Source organism: Camelus ferus, chromosome 3 (assembly GCF_009834535.1).
Source record: "Camelus ferus isolate YT-003-E chromosome 3, BCGSAC_Cfer_1.0, whole genome shotgun sequence".
Classification (NCBI taxonomy): Eukaryota; Metazoa; Chordata; class Mammalia; order Artiodactyla; family Camelidae; genus Camelus; species Camelus ferus.
In genome coordinates, this window is record NC_045698.1 from 91,414,701 (window position 1) to 91,438,364 (window position 23,664).

General features: G+C 53.4%; 1 protein-coding gene across 13 annotated transcripts in view; it reads right to left on the reverse strand.

Moving 5' to 3' along the window:
• Positions 1-22,427, reverse strand: part of ACSL6 (acyl-CoA synthetase long chain family member 6) — a 63,369-nt gene extending 40,942 nt beyond the window's left edge. For 3 of the 13 annotated variants that reach the window (XM_014558705.2, XM_032476662.1, XM_014558702.2), the window contains exons 1-5: positions 22,008-22,425; positions 4,206-4,426; positions 1,164-1,278; positions 408-472; positions 186-287 (exon numbers count right to left, since the gene is read on the reverse strand). In XM_014558705.2, coding sequence (XP_014414191.2) covers positions 186-287; positions 408-472; positions 1,164-1,278; positions 4,206-4,426; positions 22,008-22,056 — 552 coding nt within the window. In that variant the 5' untranslated portion in view covers positions 22,057-22,425. Of the gene's footprint in view, positions 1-185; positions 288-407; positions 473-1,163; positions 1,279-3,916; positions 4,019-4,205; positions 4,427-11,133; positions 11,323-12,266; positions 12,361-12,437; positions 12,843-16,917; positions 16,938-22,007 lie in introns of those variants that run through there. The other 10 variants (XM_032476667.1, XM_032476666.1, XR_004318705.1 and 7 more) reach the window with 9 other exon arrangements.
• Positions 22,428-23,664: the final 1,237 nt, after the last annotated feature.

Consider the following 23,664-nt stretch of genomic DNA (forward strand, 5'->3'; position numbering starts at 1 on the left):
AGGAGTATGGCTGGAATGTCCTGTCCTGATAGGGGCAAAGCCAAGAGAGTGAGGGTAACACAGACAAAGGATCTCCATTTTTCTTCTTATCCTGGGCCCTTCAGACAGTGGGAACAGGGCTGTTCTATGGTACCAAACCCTGTACTCCACAGATACTTCTAAAACCAGTTAAGGCAGACGCTCACCTCTGGCCGATTTTGTGCAAAAACGCCGATAAACTGATCTGTACATGGTTTACAACTGTGCTGGAGAAGTCCAGACCCTAGAAATTCAGCCCTGTTGGCCACCTGTACACAGACATGAGGAAGTGATGGGAAAGCAAGTAAGGGAGATCCCCAGGTGGGAATTCAGGGTGCCTACAGGTCTGCATGGGTGGACAGGGTGGGGCCTACCCTCTTATTACTTACCTCCTGGTAGGACAGCCACTGATAAGGCTGCTTGGGTTTCCTGAAGCCAAGACAGGGTCCATTCCCTGCATAGAGAAAAGCAAGCCTTGTGCCAGGGAGGAGGGCAGGGTTGGGGTGCCACCTGCACCGGCCCATCAGACATCTAGATAAACACCTCATACTGGGGGATGGTCCATGGACCAGGTGAACTGCTCCCCAGCTGCCTGTCTAACCTGCTGAAGTCCAAGAAGGCCTAAAGTACACAAGCATGGCATTTCCGCAGGGATCAGGGAGGCCTGGGAATGAGGACTGACACATGTGCCAGTTCCCAGTGTGACCTGTGTGATGCAGCCCCAAAAGGACACACGAGACCTGGGGGACACTGGGCAGAGGTGGCAGGTTGTCCCACTGTGACCACTTCCCTCTGCCCCATACCCTGGGTCATCCAGACATCCTGGAGGCTCAGGTTCAGAACCATGTCATAACCTGGCAATCTTGAGGCTCACCAAGGGATGCCAATGGGAAATACAGAGTATGAGCTAAGAGATGGCTTAAGGTCAGCAGTCTTAAGGGCTGGAACAAAGCTGATGTTAGCCTGTTGGCCTCATAACACAGCTACTTGTCTGACTGGACAGCAGGGGAGACAAGAATGGCTTCTCTCCTCTGAACTGGGGCACGATTCACCTGCCTTGCCCCTGGTACCATGCTTGATCACCCACCCCCCGTACCTGCTCAACCCCTGCCACAACCCCTCCACGCCCCCAGGGCCCCTCTCACCTGAGATGCTAAGCCCACGGCGGAACACCTCGTACATGGTCCTGGCATCATCATAGTAGTGGGTGAGCAGCTGAGGGCCATCCCCAATCACGGATCGCCGGGCCCCACCACTGTCCTATGAGCCAAGCACAGGCCAGAGAAGCTGGCTGACGCAGGCAGGGGCCTGAGGAGAAGGCACCAGCACGCACTAGGCTGCACATAGCTTGGATGCACACCTGGGCCACATGGCTGGAACTGGGATGTACTCTGTGTGCACTCACACACACGGCCTACACACACGGGCTGCACACACACAACCTCTACACATGTTCATGTACACATGGCTTGTATGCACTTGACCACTACACAACCACACGCACACAGCACACACACACCAGGTCAGCATACCAGGTCAGAATCTTCAGTTACCGTTCATACATGCCCATGGTTCACTCATGTAACAGAGTGAGGAGTGTTCGCTGGAGCCAGGTTACCTACCCTCTGGTATCAGGATCAACCTGCCAAGGTGTCACTGCTATGAACCTACATCAAGAATCATTTGGCAGCAGGATTCAGCTAAGAAGGCTGCCATCCTTCATTTACATAACAATGTGAATTAGTTTGAGGACTTGTTGAAGGTATTTTCCCAGGAAGAGAGGCCCAGAAGGCTACGGAGGGAATAGGGCAGTGGATTCCTGGGCCCTTCGTGGAGCAGACCCCGGATGCGAAGGCAGCGAACACCCTGGGAGCCAGGGGCTGGGGAAGGAGCTGGGCCTTTCCTGCCTCTTCCCCTTCCACCATACGACTTCTCCCCAGCTCTCCAAGTCCAGCTCTCCAGTACCACAGCTCCACCTCTTCTCTGAGCACTATTCAGACTGCCCTGGGCTGTCCTACAGCCCACTACCTCTTGGAACATCAGGTCTGAAGAAAAATGTGAGAGCCACAAAGCAAACTCAAACCCACAGGAGGCTCTCAGTTGCTTTGTAGTGGAAATTTCTGTTTGGCCAGTACTTCTCGAACACTGGGTCCATGTAAGACCTGTGTGGGAAGCTGGGGACAGATATAATTAGACCAGGTTAGCATTCGAGGGACAGAAATGACAGAACAAGGGGCTTTGTGCCAGGGACAGACAGGGCTCAAGTGGCGGGTGTGTCAGGGAGCGGCTGTGGAGCTGGGTTCTGAAGGATGCAAAGGAGTTTACTGGGCAGGGTGAGGAACAAGGAATGGCAGCCTCACCAGAGGCAACAGCGAGTGCAAATGCATAGGGCAGGAGGCACTTGGGGGACTGTAGACAATTCATGCTGCTCCAAGTGGTAAAAGAAGGAGGCTGGAGAGGCTGCAGATCAAGGCAAGGAGTCTGGACGTTAGGTTGAGGGCAACAGGGAGCCAGGGAGGACTTTAAGCCAGGGTGAGTGACATGATCTGAACTGATTCCCACTGTGTAGCACACAGAGTAAATGCTACCAGACCCTAAACGATCTGGGCCCCTTTTACCTCTCTCATCTTTCCTACCACTCTCTCCTTTGTCTCCTTCACTACAGCCGCTCTGGATTCCTGCACTCCTGGGGGATGAGGCAAGGGAGGGCACCATCCTTCCAGGAAGGGAGGCCTCAGCTGTGTCCCAAGCCACATCCTCCCAGACCTATAAGGTGACTCACTCCGAGGCCCCCATCCTGACTCTATCCAGACCACTGTCACCTCCAGCCCAGATGCCCCGGTTGCTGCCTCATGTTGGCCCCTGCCAAAGTCACCCTTCTAACAGTACAAGTGGGTCCTGTCTCTCCTATCACTGAAAACCCCAAATAAATCCAGGCTGTCCACCCCAAGGGTCCCTGCCCAGTCCATGGGGCTTTGTCCTGGCTTCCCTCTCCAGGTGAGTGGCAATTATAAGCTCACCAAAAATATTCATCTTAGCCCCTTGTCTGCATCATCTCACCAAATCCTTACTATAACCTTAGGAAGCAGGTACCCTTTTTACTGTCCACTTGACAGTTGAGGAAACTGATGCTCAGAGAGTAAGAAAACTACCAAGGACCATATGGCTAGTAAGAGGCACAGCCAGGCTTCAAACCGAGGGCTGCTGGTCACCACAGGCTGCTGGCGCCTCTGTAGCCCTTCTCCACCTCCCAGCCACACCATATGAATCGCCATTTCCCAAAGCTACCAGGTGTATTATCACACACCTGCACCTCTGCACACATTATTTCTTCTGCTGGAAAAATGCCCTGAAGATCCCAGACCTATCTCTACCTGTGCCCTCTGCCATCAGGCAAAATTCTGTCATGCTTGTGATGGGTATCTGCAAGATACTGTCAGGGGAAAAAAGCAAGGTGCTGCACAGTGTATACGGTGTGATGTCATTTTGAAAGGGGGGCACACAACTATACATTTGCTCATGGACAAGTGTTAATTAACATGGTTCTCAGGGGAGGAGAACTGGGAGGCAAGGGGAAGAAGGTACAAGTTTTTCAGTCTATATCCTTTGGTTTCTTTTGAACCATGTGAATATATTATCTATTCAAAATGAACAGAATTAAAGTTTAGGAAAAAAGCAAAATAGATTTCATAAACTTAATAAAGAAATAAATTGTATCAGTCCTTCTAGACTTAGCCTGGAACACCCTTGTCCAGGCTGGGCCACCGTCCCTTATCCCCCTAGTGGCTCTATCTGTGAGTCCGTGTGCTCTGGGAGGGCAGGGCCCTGGGGTGGCTCAGCTCTGGGTCTCAGTTCCAGACCAGGGCTGGGCACAGGAAGAGCCTGGAAAGGAATTTACCTGGCAGCCCCTTGAGAACGTGCTTAGGCCTCCTATCCAAGAAGCAGGCAAATCAGAGACTCAGTACAAGGTCAAGGTCAGGCTCTGCCCAGGGTTCAGTTCCTGGGAAAGGCAGAAGGAGCATCTGATAGGAGACCCTATCCAGGGCCACTGGCTGGCTGGCTGATGGGGACATAGAGATTCTCTGAATAATCTGAGATCAAATAAGCCACAAGTTTGGCTTCTACCTTTAAGATGCCTGCCCTCTACCTGCTACTTCCCCCAGCCCAACTGCTCCCACCCTGCTCACCTCCACTTCCTCTGACTGCATCAGGAGATTACACGGTGGCTGCAAGGCCTTTGGCCGGTGAGTGAACCAGTAGGCGAGGATGGCGGCCAGCGCACCCATACTCACGAGGGTGGTGGCTGAGAGGCTTCGGAAAAACTGGCCCAAGTCGCCCAGCTCGGGCAGCCGCAGCATCCTCAGGATCTCCTGTGTCTGCATCTTCTCCAGAAGTGAGAGGATGAACTCTGCAGGAACAACAGGCAGGTGAAGGAAGAGACCTGATGGCAGACAAGGGAGGGGTCCTCGGCTTGTCCTCCCACCTGTCTTGAGTCACAAGCAACCCATTGATTGTGGCCAGGCCCTGAGCTGGTCCTGGGGTGTACAGTCTCCTGGTGCAACACAGTGTATCCTGGAAGCCGGCCACCTGGAAGGGCCATTCCCAGTGACAGGTCAAAGAGCCCTCAGCAGTCACACCTGACAGTCAGACATCCAACCTAGTTTTCCTGAGAACCACGTGCTCAGGCCCTAGGCCATGGCTGACAGATGCTTCCATATCTTCCAGGAGCATGGTGTGAGCTGACAGCTCTGGAGTTAACGGCTCCTGAGCCCGAGGGCCTAGGTGTACCACCTCTCCTGTATGGTCATAGCATTTTGCTTATCCTTGTTCCTGGGGTGTGGAAAGGACAGAGGGGCAACAGGTGTGCCTAACACAGTGGCCAGAATAATTGGGGGCAAAGGGATGCAGACTCCTTCCACTCCACTTCACAGCTCCCAGTGCCAGGCCCTGGCCCTGAGGGACACAGAGAAAGCAAGGGGGCAGAGCCCTCAGACCAGCCCTGACAGATACTTCCAGCCTTCAAGATGTGAGGGTAACGACCTATCTGACAAGGATCCAGTGGATGACACAGCAGAGTCCCCTCAGGCCCATAACCTGGCCCACCATGGGGTCTCCTTGAAGAAAGTTGTAGCCAAAGACCTGCTAGGCCAGAGGTGATGCTCGGGCCACTTTCTGAGGAATAGCAGAGTTCCCAAGAGCAGCGAGGGTGAGGTTCAGGCACTGCTCCCTGGCGCCAGACTGCTGACCACTATACAGAGTGGCTCTGCACCACCACAGACCAAGAACCTAGAGGAGAAGCTGGCCCCACCATTAACGGGGCCCTGTGCTATTCCCCCTGGGATCCCATCTGCCAAAGTCCAGAGGGAAAAGGAAGTGCCAGAGGGGAACAGCTGTTGGCAATGAAGAGGAATGAAGGCTTGAAGAGAGAAGGCTCAGCAAAGTGCTGTGCACTCTTAGGGGTAACAAGCACCTCTGTAACATTGCTTATGGTGGTCAGGGTGCAATGCTTGCCCACTGCAGCCCAAGTGGACACACTGAGGCTATCAGGGATCCATGGAGGATGCCTTGGGGTGGGTAGTGGGAGCCTTTGTGTGAGAAGCACCGGTGACTGACTTTGGTTCAAAGAGGGGCTACCATGACCTCCTGTTAGCTACTAAGTAAAGCAGTGCTGGCAGGACAGACATATGGGCAGTTAGGCTCAGGGGTCTGCACTTTGCCCAGGACTGAGGAAGGTAGCAAGGGTGGGCCAGGCATTGGGTGCTTTTAGCCCCAGTGGGGCCTCCTCAGTGTCACTGTCCAGTAGGGCCTGAAGCTAAAAGTGTTAGATGATAGCCACAGGTCTGCCAGCTCCGTGAGGGCTGCGTGGGCCCCAGGCTGCCATGCACTGGCCCTCCACCTCAACATCTGGATGCACAGCTATTGTTTCTCTTCTTGGGAAACAATGAGAAACCCAGCAAAAGCCACTCTACAGCCATGGAATATGAGCCAAACAACAATTGCTTGACCCCTAAGAGAGAAGAGATCTGCTGAAATCCCAATAAATATTATCTGTGCTAAACTGTAACATCACCACACCAGAGATGAGGTCAGTATGTGCAAAGTCATTGCAGAGAAAGTGAGTAAAGCTCCTCAGTTCGAACCCCTTCTCCTTCACTTATGGGCTATGCTAGGTTGAGTGAACCCAACCTCTCTGGACCTCCACTTCCCCATCTTTAGAATGGGGACAGCATCACTCAGGCATGTAAAGTTCCTCATACTGAATCTGGCATAACTAGAGGCACACAGGGACTAAAGAGATGGCTAAAGTATGCCCGTCAGACCAAGGAGTCTGCTCAGCCCAGGTGGTCTAAACGCTGGGCAGAGGTGGATGGACCCAGGTGCTATGAACCTGCAGGAATTTATGCTCTGTGGATGCAGGCTGAGTCCTGAAACACTTATCAACCACCTAAGGCTCTGGGTGCTTCCTGGGGAGCAGAGAAGTGAGCCCCCCAGTCAGCCGGTACATTCTCACTGAGTTGCTGAGCTGGCAATCCAGCTCCGGCAGCCTCCTAGGGCTGGATCAGTTTTGAGGCCATCCCACAGGAACAAACCACTCCTGGCATATAGACCAAATTAAGGTTCTGCGTCAGCAAAGCAGAGGCCACGCTACAGACCACAGTGAATTTTCACCGAGAAAACTGCTCTGGGGAGGACCCTGGGCAGGAGGCCAGCTGGCTTCCTTGGGACATTTACTTCCCTAAGCTGCAAATGAGGGACTAAGTCACAGCCAGGCTCATCAGATAAATGACTCACTCTACACTGGAAAATTCAGATATGCCCACCAGCTCTTGGTGGGTGGGCTCTGAGAGCTGAAAGACATTTCCTTTAATGGGTTGAACTAACTCCAAGGGCTGGGAAGCCAAGGCCCAAGAAGCCCCTGCCCAGCTGTGAGGCTCAATGATGTGGTCCCAAAAGTTTTAGAGAAAACCCTAGAAGAATGCCTCACCATTACAGTCCTGATCCTTGGAAGTTGCTCACAGACCCTAAGCTGCAGCCAAAAGTAGGTATTGGCTGCTATGCTGTGATTTTCACGAAGTATAGTCCCAAGTGTCCAAGCCATCCATTCACCCACCCATTCATCCATTCACCTAGCAGACTCTCTCGTGGCCCCTGCTCTGATCTAGCTCAGTGTTGGGCACTGGGACAAGCCAGATGTGGGCCTCCCCACAGTCCCATGGGAGAGACACATGGGGGAGCTGGCAGTGCTATGAGTGTTGTTTGAGCTGTGATCAGGCACGAGGAGCCAGAGGAGATGCCCAATTCAGGTACAGGGAGTCAGGAAAGGATTCTGGCAGGAAGTGGTACTAATGCTGAGACTGAAGAATAAAGAGGAAAAGGTGTTCTAAGTAGAGGGAAGCAAACATACAAAGGCTGGAGCTGAGAGAAACCACGGAGCACTTAGCAAATTGAATATTCTATTCTGGAAATGAAGTCTTGAGCCCATGAAATCTTGTACAAGATTGGTCTCCCAGATGTGACAAGCTTTCATTGGTCACCACAGTACCACAGGCCCCATGAGAAGGAAGAGCAGAACTTGTCTGAACTTCCTGAATTCCTGGTACCTAGGAAGACCATGCCTACTCACTGCACTGCTCAATTCTCACAACTCTGCGTGCTCTTTATAAGGTGGGAACATAGAGACTCCGCTGAAGAAGCTACCTGCCATTCACAGGTGCACAGCGAGCGAATGGGGGAGTCAGGCAGGACTCCAGCCTCACACTAAGGCCTCCCAAACCTCTGCCTTGGGTTGTACCGCCACTCCAATCCCTGCCCACACTGGACCATCCATACTCACAACCCATGCTCTCCTTTGCAGTAGTGCTGAACCCACAGAGAACCAGCTCCAGACCTGGTCAGAAGAGCCCAGGCCCAGGATTTGGTGGGGTAAAGGGCAGCACGGGGCCACCAGAGCCTGTAAGCAGGGATCGGCCAGTCAGGCTAGTCACTTGCTCTTCACCGTGCACACAACGGGTGAGCTCCCTCTGGGCCTCACATCAAGAACCTGCCATCTTTCCACGGCTGGCTTCTGTTACTCTAGGAGGCCCACTCACCTGAGATGAAGGAGGATGGTAGGAAAAGGGCTTGGCCACCCTCCCCTCCTCAGGCTCCTACTTAGGTGCCCACCTCTAAGGAGGCGTCTAAAGGGACTGCAGCTCCTCTGGCCCTGAGGCTGGGACTGCACCCCCTTCTGGCTGGGCAGCGATGAGAGGCTGCCATTCTTCCAGGCTCACAGGACTTTTTAGGCAGTCAGGGCTGCCTGCATTTACCCTGAGATTCCCTTCAGACCAGGAGCACTGCACGGCAAAGCTGTAAATTCAGGTCCTCTGAGGACACGGGCTTCAGAGCCAGCCAGTGCTACCAGGCCCTTGGCACCTTGGCCCTTGGCATGGGGCAGGGCAGAGCCTGGGCCCCGGAGTCTGGTCTCATCTCATTATTTCACAGGGCCTTGGCCTCTTCTGACCCTGCTCCCTCTCTGTTGACCTGGGCTTGGACTCAGTGGTCCCTGAGGCCCCAGCTGTGGCTGCCTCCTTCCATGCCCACAGGAGGCTCTCCTGGTTGCAGCAGCATGGGGCATGGGGCGGGGCTGGGGAAGGGAGACAGCACCCAAGGGGATCAGTGGTGCTGGTGTTGCCAAGTGAGCAGCTGTGAATGTTTGTAAATACTCATCTGACAGAAGAACCCAGCCCTCAACATCAACTAGCCTCCTCTCCTTTGGCATATTCTATGCCTCCTCCTCTGGCACAAACCAGTTCAGAATACTGAGTGGTGGCACAGGCTGAGGGGGCTGGGACCCTCCTACCTCACCTTGTCTTCTGCTAATGCAGGGCACATGGAAGGTAGGTAGCAAGAGGCACAGCTCTCAAAACCCGGAAGGGAGAGAATGAGGGGAAGGGGACCCTGGTAGGAAGCATACTGACTTCAAGGTGGCAGAGGCAGAGCCTCAGGGCACGTATCTGGTGGAGATGTCCTTGGGGCCTGTGGCTCAGCTCCAAGAACCCTCTGCTGGTCCAGTCTCCTAACCCCAGCACTCTAGATCTTCACAATATAGCTAGATGGTTCTGTCAGGACTATCTCCTAAACATCTCCCAAACCTGACCACTCCTCTCCATCTGCCTGGCCTGGTCTGGTCCAGCCACCACCAAGTGTAGTCCAGACTCCCACGCCAGCCTCCTCACAGGCCTTGTTCTAACCAGTGCTTATACTGGTATCAAAGGTATTTTCCCAATATACAGAAGTGACCATATCATGCCATTGCTCAAAAACCTTATCAGGCTCCCTCCTACCTTAGGACAAAAATCCAAACTCATCATGCTGGCACTGAGACTCTCCACGATCCTCAGACTCTTCCCTCCCCTTAGAGGCACATCAGCTCCTCTCTGTATCAGCCTGGAATGGGTAGGGGTCCATGCAATGGGGTTCTGGGTTTCTGCAAACCTCTGAGGCCTTCAGAAATGGTGGCAAAGCACAAGGCAAGCCAGTTCATCATTAAAGAATCTCCTTAACTTCCAATGCAGAGCTCTAAAAGGAATCACAATCTTCCTAGGACCCAGGGTCCCAGGCAAACAAGCCAGGGAAAGGGCCCAAAGGGGAGTTCTGGTGCTGGACTGACCTGGGTCCAAATCCTGACTCAGACTCTTGATATCTGTATGACCTTGGACAAGTCACTTCGTCCCTCTGGCCTCATCTCCAGAATCTCATGGACAGAGTGTGGTGCCAGGGAGTAAGGGAAACACTCGGTAGATAGAAGTCAGCTGAAGCAGTCACTCGGTCTCTTTGCCAACCAAAAGGGCTCAAATACAACTTGTGAAATTACATGCATTTATACTCTACCTTTCCAGCAGGCTTCTGGCACTGGGGAGGTGGTTGAGTGGTCCAACTAGTACCAGCCTCCCTTTATAAAGGGTGTGTGGGGCTCAGGGAGAGAGCTTACCACATCTTGATCAAAGCACAAAAGTGGTGAAGGCCCCGCCCTGAGTCTGCCCTCCCAGGGACAGGCGATGGCAACGGATGCCTGTTCTAGAAGCCGGCTGGTGGCAGAGGCTCTAGCAGTGGTGGCAGAGGCTCCTTGGCAGCTATGGGAGCAGAGACCCGGGTGCAGAACAGCTCTATGGGGAGCTGCTGGGCCCTCAAGGTCCCCACTGCCCCACCCCACCCCCGCACAAGGGGCGGTACTGGCCCAGATCAGCTCAGAGGCAAGCAACTCAGCTTTAACCCTGACTCTGCCAGGTCAAGATAGCCTCAGTTCACACCGCTCTGTTTCTCCCCACCCCGAGCCTGTCTTCAGTCCTGGATAGGAGATCATCCAAAAGGTTACTTAAGGACAAAGCCTATTTACACATCGATCGGTGGCACTGATTAAGGGCCAGGGCCTCAGCCATGGGCTAGGACCTGCAGGCAGCATGAGTGGTGAGGGTGGTGGGAAGTAGTGGAAGTGGAGGTGGGGATGCAAGACCTCCTGTGCTTAGGAAGGCCTGCACCATCGGCCCAGAGACTCCACCTCTAGCACCTTCTGGGGGCTCTCTCTGCTCCCCATCACCCCCACCCAAGGTTACAAGGAGTCTACTTGGGGAGAGGAAGGAGATTAGCCACAGTCTCAGAGAAAACATCTGCTCAGAGATGCTCTGGGCCGTGGGGATACTCTGGACCAGAGTTAGTAGCTGGAAGATATTGACTTAGCTCCCCTGCAAGACCCCAGGGCAGCATACCAGGTCCTCCTCAATGCCTGCCTGAGAGATACTTTCCTGTTTTGACTGGGGCAATGGCTATCCTGGAGCTAGAATTCACAACCTGGCCTGTCAGAACTGAAGCTGAGTCCCAAACTCCCTCAACACCTCTGGCAGACAGACTGAGATGCTGAGGTCCTGGGACTCCCAGGGCCTCACTCCTGCAAGGTCTCCCCACAGGGTGAGGAGTGGCAGTGAGGATCAGGTATGGTCTTTTTTCTTGCCAGCTTCCATGGCCAGCACATGGCTGGGCACATAGTCAGCACATGGTGGCCACTGCTGGAGGGTAAAAGACAATTCCTGGCCACAGAACTCAGCTTACCACCCCTCTCCCACCCTAGGCCCCACTCACAATTGGTGTATCCAAGTCTTCCAGGACAGGGCCACTATCTTCCCAAATATAATCCACCTCCTCTGCAGCAAGACTGTCCCAGCAACAGCGCCCTCCTGAGAGCTGGATGCACAACCTGCCTGGAAACTCGGGAGCCTGCAGGTCTTGCAACACCTTCCCTGGAGCTGATACGGCTTCTACTTTTCACCCCACTACCCAGGGCAGGCCACACAGGAGCTTCCTGCCTCAGCGGTCCTCACCTAGAACTTGGCACAAGCCTATCTGGGCCCCCAGGTCCCAGTCTCCAGGCAACCCACCCGGAAGAAACTTTAAAAAAATGCACAAATGTCTGAGGACCCACCCTCTGCCCACAAAGCCCCTTTCCCTTCCTTCTTGGCAGGACCCTTACTTTTATTTGGACATTTTCAAAGATGTCTTTAAATAAGATGAAAACCTCCTTTAATGCTTCTCAGGGCAGCCTCTGGGGCAGAAAATCCAAGGGAGACACCCAAGGTCCTGGCTGATGAAAAACCACACAATGGGCCAGAGCCCTGGAGTCACAGCACAGCAGTGCTGCCCCGGGAAGTGTACTGCCCAGGCACTAGGTTAAGAAAAGCACAAGTATCACCATGACACCTGTCTGACCCTGACCTGCAGAGGCACAAACACAGCAGCCTACACTCAGCCTGGCACCCACCCCATCCACATAGAGAGTCAAGCTAGTCTGCACTGAAGAGAAGGGCTTTCTCTCCACCTTCCTCCTGGGTTTTAATTAGAGTCAGAGAACCACAGACGATTGGGGCAGACATGGGGCCGAGGGCCTCCCTGAGCTGGGAATTGGCAGGTGAGACCCACTGCACATCCCCCATGGGAGACAGGCCTAGGATTCAGAGTTGCTGGGTTACATGGTGGTTCACCCACCAAGCCTCCCTAAGGAGCCTGATTATAGCTTTGAAGGTTCAATTAAGCCTCCTGAATGCGGAAGGGCCTAACTATGGTTGGCTGTGCCCAACCACTGCACAGGGCCACCTGTCTCAAGAGCCCGAACCCGCCGTGAACATGCCTCCCTTCACAGTTCACTCGGTACGGGAAGCAGCCTCCACTGCCCTCCACCCCCGATCCTCATGCCAGCACTTCTCAAGAATTTCACTCACCCTAAGCCCTGCCTGGTCAGGAACCATGGGCCCACATTCCTGACGACAGCATCGAGAAGCCAGGTTCAAACACCACTTTCAGGGACTTAAAAATACAAACAGCCTTGAAAGCAGAAGCGCAAATAGAAACACAGTGTCTTTCACGAGCTCTGAGATAAAAGTTGTCCTTACCATGAATCAGGTCCAACAAAATTCTCAGAACAAGTAGGGGCAGCAGAGGCTAAGACAATGGCAGCGTTCCCTTTAGAAATATTTCCAAGGTACGATGACCAGGACTGATGGTGTGGATGAGCCTCGGCCTCATCGTCCTTCCTTCCACGCCAAACTCTGGGACAGCGGGCAGAACCCTAGGGATACTGGCGAGGGCCAAGAACACCACACAAGCAGAGGGACATCCCCTGGCCAGGCCCCACTACGCAGGAAGCCTAATCCTGTGGCTGCAACATGATCCCTTCCCCTCCCAGCCCATGTGTGTTAGGGCTGCCAGTGACCTGGCCTCAGGAGCAGTGATCCATTTCCATCACTGGCCCAAACTGAGGACACAATGCAACCCCTACAGGCTCAAGCTCACATAGAGAACATGGGCTGCTCCTGGCAGGGCCATGCTCTGAGCACTCAAGTGCAGGTGGCCAGGGTACAGCTGGGACAGGATGTGACCTCCTTCAGCTAGAGGGAAGCTCCTTCCGGTTGGGAGGAGGGTCCTATTAAGATATGGTTGGGGCCACTGAGGTGGGAGGAGCTATAGAAGGATCTGCTTGACCACTTGTTCACTCAGGAGCAGCTGGATACATTCTGTTCAAGGAGAGATTCACAAAAGACAGACCCTGAGACACATCCTCAGTCAGAGAGGGGGAACAAGGAGAAGAGCAGGAGCAGGATGGGGAGGAGGGTTCTTAAGGCGACAGAGTGGGTTGTAGGTCACAGGAAGAGCCTGTAAGATGTCAGGGCTTCTGTGAAGGAGGCAGGGACCTGGCTGTACTGAGGCTGGGAGGATGGCATTCAGCTGCTGAAGGAGTAAGACTCTGGTTGGTACTATACATAGCCTGGTGCTTTTGAAGTCACAGTCACAAGCTAATGGTGCCCACCAGCTCACCTGACCTAGCACGTTGGGGTTTTAGGATGCCAAAGTGTCCCAGGCAAGCTGTACCTCCAGAGCCTGGCCAGAGGGACCACCGCTGCAGCCAGGAGCCAATAAGGCACCTTTACCCACCATTCCGGGGTCATTGTTATTTCACAGGAATGACAGGAAGCAGAGAAAAGGGAGTTTTGCCTTTGGTTAAAGGTAAGTTTTCTGTGAAATCTGACAAATAGCTTAAATTTTCTGGCTTCCCTGTACTTTGATAAAAGTGCTGGTCAAAGGGACTCTGCTACCTCCTGGATCATCCTCTGGAGGCCAGGGCCACACAGCAGCTGCTGTCTTCACTGCCCTCCAGCCACCAAGACCTACTGTTGGCCAGTGAGAGCCTGTGGCATCCACAGGGTTAACAACAGGCTCAAGCAGCCCCAGCCCTCAGCTGGTCAGGGAGCACTGAGAACTCAGACCTCCTTTTCAAGGCCAGGATGAATGAGGGATATGCAAATCACTGCCTCCCAAGGAGCAGAGGCAGGGGAGGGCCTGCTGCTGGCAGGCCTGCACCTCTCTACTCTGGGACTGTCACATGAAAGGGTTTGTCTTCCTGCCGCTGGCTCCGGCACCAGGCCAGGCCGGGGCTGTTCTCACCGGAGAACAAAAATCTCTTTCAGACCAAAGCAAAATGAGGCCCCGGCTGGCCCAGGAAGGCCAATGGACAAGGTTCACACCGGCTCACTGAGAGCACCCACCACTTGGAATCTCACTAAACCACAATCCATCCAGAGGGAGCTGGAGGCCTCTGTGGCCGCTGTGGAGGAGGCAGTGCATCAGGTCATGGCGTGTGGGACCTGGAAACAGGACTGGCTCACTCTGAGGCTCTGTGGGTTTTGACCTTTTCAGAAATAGGAATGACTGGGTCCCAGGTAGCAACATTTTCGAACGAGGGAGCTTCAGTAACACTTGTGGTATTGATGGTAAATGTGGAGAAAGAAATGGGAAGGAAAACGTGACAGTAAACAAAAGCCCCTGCGGTGCACAGAGAGGACTTTTTAAGAATGGAGAGAGGCCTCGTGTATCCTTGCCTGCTGCCCGAAGTGCTGCCACCACAAGGGTCCTCAGGCTGCGGGTGGGTGTGTAACCCAGAGCCCCAGGGCGCGTGATCACACTCCAGAACGTAGACTCCATCCTCAACAGAGGCACCACGACAAGGTCAGACCCAATCTTGTTCAAACTTTCAGAGGCCAGAAATGCCACTTTTCTGACACCCTAAGGTCACCAGGAGCTATCCATTTACCACAGCACACACACTTACACACACAAATGTATCAACAACAAAATAAAACAAAACCCCAACCAAACTCCCAGGACATCTCATTACAATACAGATGGAAAAACGTTATCCCGGAATAAAGGACAGTCATTTAACTAAAATGCGTTTAACTTGAAAATTTCATGGTACTGCCATCATTTTTCACATTTTTGTATTGTTGCAAACCTCCTCATTACACACAGCACTGTGAATGGTACTGAGTGAAGAAACTAGGCACAAAACAGTGCACACTCTAGGTGTCCACATAGAGACAGGATAAGCACAGGTGAGGCTAACCTATGAACACAGCACAAGCCTTGTATCCTAGGGAGCATGAATACGCAGCCTCCCAAACAGGAGACCATGACACAGCAAGATCTCAAACACACATATGATCATTCAGCCTGAGAGGAAATCTAGGACAAAACCACCCAGGAACTGATTCTGAACCAAGAGGGTTCGTGGATGCTCTGCAGATCTCCTGAGATCCAAGGGAAACGGGCCTTGTCAGCTGCTCAGCCCAAAGAAAACGCCCATCTCTGATGACAGTCCACTGCTGCCTACCCCCTCAGGTCTTCCTACTATTAGCTGAGGCCACACAATATGTCCATAAAGCCAAGAGGCCAGGCATGAATCTGTGAGGGTTCATGGGGCTGCCCCAGGGAGAAGAAGCAGGAGGCAGAGAAGGAGAAAAGAAACTTCAGTCCAGATGGAAAAGGGGGTTTCACAGGTCACAGCCTCCCCTGCTGTCTGACCTGTGGAAAGGAGATCAGGGACACATGTACCCAAATCTCCCACCAGCCCGCTGGCCAGAGGAAGGCCTGCCCTCCCTTTCCCTCCACCACCCCAAGCAGAGCCAGGCTTGGGGGGAGCAGCCTGCAGGTAGGGTGGAGGCTGAGTATGGGTGAGTTGAAGGTACCCTTAGAGAAGCACATCTAACCCATCTACTGGAAGGTACTGTCACCATGAACACTTAACTTCTCCAGCCACCAAGTAGGGTCCTGCAGACTAAGTGGCTTCATGCAGCTAGGGGACATAGCAGAAGGGCCAGAAGCACTGCCCCTTCCAAAGTCAGGGGGAACTGTAGGCCTGGATGGGTCCCAGCTGAGTCCTCCTTCTCCATACTGATTCATGCTTTCCTCTCATTGGCCTCTGGGGCATCACCATCCAGCCTCAGGCCAACTTCCCTGTCCAATCTTACTGCCTAGCCTATATTCCATCTTGCTGCTCTCTACACCCTAGGTCTGACTACCTTCCTATCCCCATCTCTGACTGTCATTGCCGTGTGGCCTCCAGCTGGCCCCACTGTCTAACTGCTGGTTGACCTTGCTGTCCCTGTCAGTCGCACTTCCATCTCTGTGGCAGGACCTGAAGTCAGTGCCCAGAATGGTTTATAGCCAAGGCGGGCAAGGGTTAGTGGTCAGAAGGAGCCCCGCTGGGGACCTAGCCCTCTGAGTAATTTGGAGAAAGAAAACAGGGAAACGGGGAAAACACACTGGAGGGAAAAATAGGGCTTTGTAGCAGGACAAGTCCTGCTCGGTCCCTCGGTATCCACCTCCTGTGCTGATGGGCCAAGCTGTGGTGTGCTGTGAGTGGGGCAGGGCTGCCAGTGCTGATTACTGGGCTCTGTCTAAGAAGTGCCCATTCAACCTGGGCCTGCCATCCTCTCTCTCCATTCCTCCAATAGCCATCAATCACTAGGTCTGTCCCTGGCCCCAACAGGTGCCAACGGAGATTTGCTTACCCCAGGGTCTGGAAACTGAGATGCTGATTGTTACCTCACTGGCACCATCCTGGCCTGGCTTCCTGCTCTAAAGCCCCAGGAAGTGGCTGTCTTGGAATGCAGGCCTGAATGAGCAGATGACAAAGCAGAAGATAACCCACCCTCAACTCTCCATGGACAATCCCCAGGCACCCACACCCTCTGGAGTAGCGATTGGGAAAGGAAAGTGTCTCTGGGAAGAGCAGGTGAACAGGCACAGATGGCGTTTCTTGGGATTGAAATTCTTCAGGCTCTAAGATTACAGATTCAGTCTCAGAACAGACAGGCCGGCTTCGCTCAGAATTTGTCCCACCCCATCTCCCATCTTCATACATCTGCCTGTCACAAGCCCCAAGCCTCACATGAATCAGGAGCCACACAAAGGAACTAGGCCTGGGGATGGCCACACCAACTGTGGGCTCCCAGAATAGCTGAGTGATCATGTGACACTGCCTCTGGGCCGGACCTGAAGGACAACCCCAAGGGCCAAAAGTAGCATCTCACTCACAGCGCTCCCCTCCTGGAGCCCAATGGGTGGTTAGCAGGGACTCCGGCCAGGCCAACGCAGGGAATACAGCCATCTCACACCAGATCACGCAGTGAGCTGAGGACCTTGACTGGGGCCTCTTTTCAGCTCTGCTTGGCCAGAGCTCCCAGCCTACTGAGAGACTGGACACTTGGAGCTCTAAGGAAACAATAACATTTTATCCTCAGAGAAGAATATTTTCTGTAAACCAGTCACCCTAGAGCTGCAAGTTTGGTCAATCACTCATTCATTAGTTCATCAACACTTCTGGAACACCTCCTTCTGTTCCAGGTGCTCCAGTGAAGACTGACCTGGCTCTGCCCACAAGGGGTTCACACCTGCTTTTCCTGTGGCTTCTCCTGTATTGGCATCATACCCCAGTAGACACACAACCTGGCACTGAGAAGGAGCTCACTCAAGGTCTGCTGTCAGCTAATGGACTTATAAGAAAACAGCTTGTAAAACATATCACTATTAAAATAAATAATACTCAGGGAATTCTTCATATCATTCATTTATGCAATGAACACTGATGCACACCGTGTGTCCAGCCATAGGTTGGGGTACAGAGAGGAGACACCCTGGCAAGTGCCTGGCCTTGCCCTCAGGGAGATCATAGGGCTAGTAGAGGAGGCCAAAGACTGCAGTTCAGTACAACATGTGCCACCAGGGGATGCACATGGCTTGTGGAGCACGGGGATAGTGTCACGTTGGCCATCCACATGCCCAGTTTTGGTCATAAGTCCTTGATGTAGCTACAACACAGAATAAAGCCCATGCTGCCTGGCTCAGACTTCTAGTGCCTGCAGGGCCCAGCTCTGGAGAACTCACTAGCTGGGCAGTTTGTCCCTAGCTCTCATTCACCCCTCTTGCCAATCTTTCCTCACACGGACCCCTCTTCTTGGAATGCCTTTTCTTCCCTGACTTCCTTTCTGCATGTCAGAATCCTGCAACTCCTTTGAGGAAGGCCTAGCTCAAGTTGTTATAACTTTAGCAAACACTTAGTGGGTCCCTTCCCATGTGCCAGTCTCAGTTCTTGGTCCTTTGCACTTGTCTTCTCTTTAAACCCTCCCCATCCAAGGATCGCTCCCTGTCTGTGCCCACTGATCAGCCTGCTCAAGGGGCTCAGTCTCTGCCTGATCCTGCAGGTGGTCCCTTCCTGATCTGGAAGTCTGAGCACATGGTCTTACAGCTCTTAGGAGCTGCCTCACCATGGAACTTCCTGTGTCTTGGTGTCTCATCTATCAAATGGGAATAACAGCACCAGTGTTGTGGGTAAGATTAAAGGAAAAGCGTGGGGGGATTATAGAACACAGTGCTTGATACACAGTAGGTGTTCAGGGAAATAGTAGTCAAATCAGCATTTTTGCAACTACACTTCCCCTCATGAAAACACTGCCCATCCTCTTACCCCAGCTCCCCCCCAATACACAGTCCTTCACTCAACAAAGAATATTTCAATGCCTACTATGTGCCAGGCACTGACTAGTTACACACTGCAGCTTCTGTTATACAAATGCCTGTAACTTCTGCCTCTTGATACAAACAAGCCAGAGCTTCAAGCTCACTTATCCTGCATGATTTGTGTCGGGGACAGCCCTGCGTCCCATCTGGGGCTGTAGCTGAGCCAAATTCGGCCTTCTGAAGGTCAACCCAAGAGTCTTACAATCAGCAAGGAACAGAAAACCAGCCAGAGAACAGAATTGCCAGTTTGTGCCGCCCCCTGGTGTCAGTGTGCTCTCACTGGGAGCACCCCTGTATCCTATCACAGGCCAGGAAGGGTGAGAGATGCTGAGGTCAGAATTCTTGCAGAGTGGTGCACCATGTACAAATCCAGGTTTCATTTTGTAAGGCATGCCCCGAGCTGTTCTGCCTGGAGACCCACCATCTGTCAGGGCCCTGGTTGCCTTCCCGGGCCTCCAGAGATAGCCCCAGTCCTCTCATCAGTCCTCCACCCTAATGGGAGCAGAGGTGTGGGGAGGATCTGATGGGGCTGAGCTGAGCCAGGCTGTGCAAGTCTGCACCTGCCCTGGACAACTACACCCAGATTGCTGGCACACCAGTCTCAGCCACCAGTGCCAGTCCCCATTTCCCCAAAGGTCACAGCTGGGGCCACTTACCTTCCTCTTCTTGGAACTCAGCCTCGACTGGGCCATAGCTATTCTCATCTATAACATCACAATAGCCTCCCACTGCTCTCCCAGCTTCCACTCTCTTCCTGCTGGCTCAGCCTGGCCACTGCAGCTAAATGAGGGCACATCTGCCCCCTAAACAAAACCATCTTCTCTAGAATCCTCTCCCATCCAGACTCCATCCCCTCCTACAACCTAGGCTCCTCAGGCACAAGACACATAAAGACCCATCCCCCACCATAGTTCTTCCTGCACATCTTTGCTGGCCTGACTTTCTCTACCTGGGATTTGGCCTACCTGCCTCTGACAAACACCCCTGTATGATGCAGAAGCCCACTCAGCTGTCACCGACGGTCAGGTATATGGTTGTGCAGACTGGACCCTGTAGAAGGACACGGGGCTGCATCAGCCTAGAGGAAGGGGTACCTGCTAAGAAATTCATCCATGAAGAGGGGAACTTCTTTCTACTTTGCACAGTGGTGCCATACAGGCAGGCAGAAGTGCCAGTCCATTGTTCCCATAGTCCTCCGAGTGCTCCTAGCACTGAGACCATGTTTTCCTCGGCCAGGCACAGCATCTGACTCATCACACTGCATCTACTTTGTTTCCTTGTTTACCAGTCAATACACAGGTGGGATTTGGGCTGGCTCAGGAATCAGTGCTGGCCTGCTCTGTGGGAAACAGGACGGATACAGCCCTTGATCTTCTAGGGCTCGGAGCACATGGCTGCTTCCCCCAGATAGTCAGTTTCCCCTCCAGACAGCTCCCCTCTACCTTTCCCTTGTCCCCCTAGGGCCAGACTGGGTGGCAAACAGCACATAACTCTACAAAGAGTCACAGCACTTCAGGAGTCCTCTCCTATTTCTGGCTGAGCCAAAGGGCTCTGGCAGCTGCCACAGGATCCTGGAGATTACAAGACAGAATGTGTTCTTAGTCTTACCCTAGGTGTCCCCTCTGATCTCAAAGAAACACTGGGGTCCAGGCAAAGTCCCAAGCAAAGTGGACACATGATCTGAGAATGCCACAATGTGTGTCTGGGGTGAGCACCACACACCAGCCACACGCTCAGTCTCTCATTCTTAAACCAAGGTGGCATCTTTGAAGAATTTCTTGTATGCATTGAGAAGCTCGGCCTTTATGGAAGCAGCTGCCACCTGCACCCAGAGTTGTCCTGCTTGATCATTCCTGGGCCCCTGTACAGTCTTCCAGTGAGGCAGCGTCCCCATCAGGGAGGCACTGACTGCTCTGGGAAACGCTCCACACCAAAGCAGAATGGAAAGCCAGTATGAGTTAGTGCTTGCTGAATCCCACTTTCAGACGAGGATCTTGCACTGTGACAGTATTTTTCTCACAGGTGATGACTCCTGCCACATGTGGCCCTGTAGCCCCCAGACACCTCCCTGTAGCCACAGAAGACCAAGGCTCCAGAGAGCTTCCCTTGGACCCATGGCTAGGTGGGGGCCTCCTATGGTAGGACAAAGGGGTCCTGGTGTGGGTAAAAGGCTCTGAGACCATCACCTAAGCAATAAATGATGACTGTTACTATCACGATCATCATTATCATTATTTTAATAACTCCTGCATGGCTTGTCCTCCGACACAGCAGACAGAAGGAGCTTAGGGAGCTGAGGGGATTAGGGAGGCCTCACTCTCTCCCCGCTCAGGGGAGGTGTCCCTGTGGCCTGACTCAGGGCAATGGTGGCGGGGGGTTGCCTACCATAATCTGGCCCACCAACCCTGTAGGTTCAAGCCTGATACCACCAAGCACTTAGCAATGATTGATCAGTTAAAGCCTCAGATCAAACCCTACCTAATCTGTCAGACATTATCCATATGACACTGGGCAAGTCAATTAACCTCTGAACCTCAGTAAAAAGGGGATAGCACTACCAAGCTCCTAGGATTTGCTGTGAATATTAAATAACACGGGCAAAGTTTCAGGTAAGGATTTCAAAACAGTCTCCTCCCCTTTTTCGGCTCAGAAAACCTTACAACCACCTCTGATGCTGCTGTTTAAACATGAAATAATAAACACTAGCATTCATAGAACATTTGCTCTGGGCTAGGTCCAGCTTGAGGCCAGTATAAGGTTAAGCACCTCACATACATTATCAGGCTGAACCTGCACATGGGAGTGGGGGGAGTGGATTCCCTTTACTGGTATCATAATCTAGAGGAACCCAATGCTCAGGGAGAGGAGTGGCTGGTGCGGGCAGCAAAACTGGTAGATGAATGGGTCCTCAGTGAGAGCCTAGGTGTGTGTCTGCGGAGTAGGGAAGAGTGTTGGGCAGGGATCCAGGGGGTTCCTCAAAGCTTCCTGAGAGGATGCAGGAAGAGGGGAGGTGGTTTGCAGGGTGGGGATACAAGCCCTGGGCATAGCTGAGGAGCCAGGTGAAACCCTGCTTCACAGAAATGGTGTACTCTGGTTGAAGGGTGGTCGGGGGGAGGGGTTGTGAGGAGACCCTCTGACCGGCATCAGGAAGCCCCAGGTCAGTCCTGTTCATGTCCTTGACTTGCATGGGTCCTCGGGGACTCACACTCTTGAGTTTCTGGACCCTGGAGATGGACAGGGATAAACTGTCTGTCCCTGAACTTGGCCTTGGGAGATGAGTGGGCTCAGGGCCTAGTCTCATCAGCACATAGTCTTCGCCATAAGGGGAGGTGGGTGCAAGAAACTGAGAGGGATTGCTGCGAGATCACAAAGAGTAGGTTGTTGTGGGGTCGCAGAGAGCAAGGCCCCTCACTTCCACAGTCACAGCTGCTTCCTAAACCTGGCCCGGGGCCCGCCAGAATTTGGAGGTGGGGGGAACCTGGGCAGCCCGGGGGAGCCCTGACAGGACGGCTCAACAGCCCGGGCTGGAGGCTCACCCCTACCCGGGGCCAAGATCCCACAGAGAGCAGGGAATGGGGGTCAGGGACAAGGACAGGGTGGGGACTTACCTGCGAACAGCCAGAGGGAGCCCCCGGAGACGAGGAAGAAGGTCAGCATGTCGGTCTGCGGGGCCCAGCCTGGCCCGGAACGCCCTCCGCGGCCAGCGGCCCCGCAACCCCGCAGCCCCAGCAGTCGCCGCGCAGCCGCTACCGCCGCCGCCGGGTATTTTTAGCCCCCGCCCCCCGGCTCCGCAGCGCCCCGCCTCCTCGCGCGGCTGCGGAGTCTTGGCGGGAGGGGGAGGGCGCGGCGCGCGCCCTGTACTGGACCCCTGCCAGCCCCGCCGCTGGCCGGGTCCGGGAGCCCCGCGCTCTCGCAGCCGCGTTGGAACCGCCAAGGTCCCCGGCGGGGCAGGGGCTGGGCTGCGGCGCGGACCTGCCCTCTCCGCCTCCGCCCAACGTCAGGACCCGGCGTTATGGGAAAACGGGCGGGACAGGGGCGCGCGATGAGACTAGCGCAGAAGCGTGACGCCTCGCCCACCCCACCAATGCAAGACCCTTATCCCGCGAGACCCTGGCCTTTATGGCTGGGCAGGCTCGTGTGTCAGAGGGGTCGCTGTCACTTGTTCTAGGAGGGACACTTGCGGGTGGGCCGGTTCCCGCTGACGCTAACGTCCCCAAGGAACCCCCTCTTGGAGACACTAGGAGACTCTGGGTGCCAAGTCTGCAAGCCATGAGGAGAGGGCAGTGAGGGTCTATCTAGGATATAGCAAAAAGGCAGCTAGGCCCAGACTGGATAGTGCCCAGACTCTCTGGGGACCCCAGACTTCAGTCTTCTGGGAAGATTGGAGCTGAGGCCACTCAAGGTCACAGGAGGCTCCATGTGGTCACAGGCTGCTACATCAGGTCACATGCGGTCATAGGAAGTCACATGAAGTTTCACAAGAACACAGGCAATCGTGGTCTTCATTCCCAACCGTATGTGGCAATATTAGGTCTCAAGAGACTCCTCATAGTTACAGTGAATGACCACATAGCCACCCACAGTCACAGATGGCCAAACTGCTAGCTGAGGAATTGTGTTACCAAACTGAACCTACCACGCCTGCCTGCGGCGCAGTAAAGCTTATCTACTGACAACAGATTGTGGTGAAAGTACATTATCTCAGTGCTCCAAAGAAGGGAGTGGGGAACAAGCCTCAGATCCACTCCAACTTGGTCTTTGAGTTAGAGTTAGTTTTTTGTTTTTTTTAAGGGGTAAGAACAAAGAAGCTGTAATTAATCATCTTATGACACTTCTGTGACATTCTTAATTGTAGTTTTGGGAGTCAGGATGTCTCTAGTTTATGATTCTCTGGCCAGGTGGTCCATGACTCGACAGTCTGTTAGCTCATCTTGCCCCAGAGAAACTACCTGAGTTTGTACCCTAAAGATGATATCTATAATAGCAATTTTAGTACATTAACAAGGTTAACAACAGCAATTTAGGTCATCTGACTCTGGTTGATCAGTGTTCAATTAGTACAGGATTGAGGCCAGAGGGGACAAGAAAGGGAATCAAGTTTTGGATAGAAAGCTGAATCATAAACTTGGTAAGGGAACTCAATTTTAGGAGGACTCAGTTTCAATCTCCACTCCTGTTTTAACTTTCCTCCAAATTTTTGAGGGAAAAGGGTGACGATCACTCTGGCTATGTCCTGCTGAAATGGGGTGTAGTCTTGCCTCAACT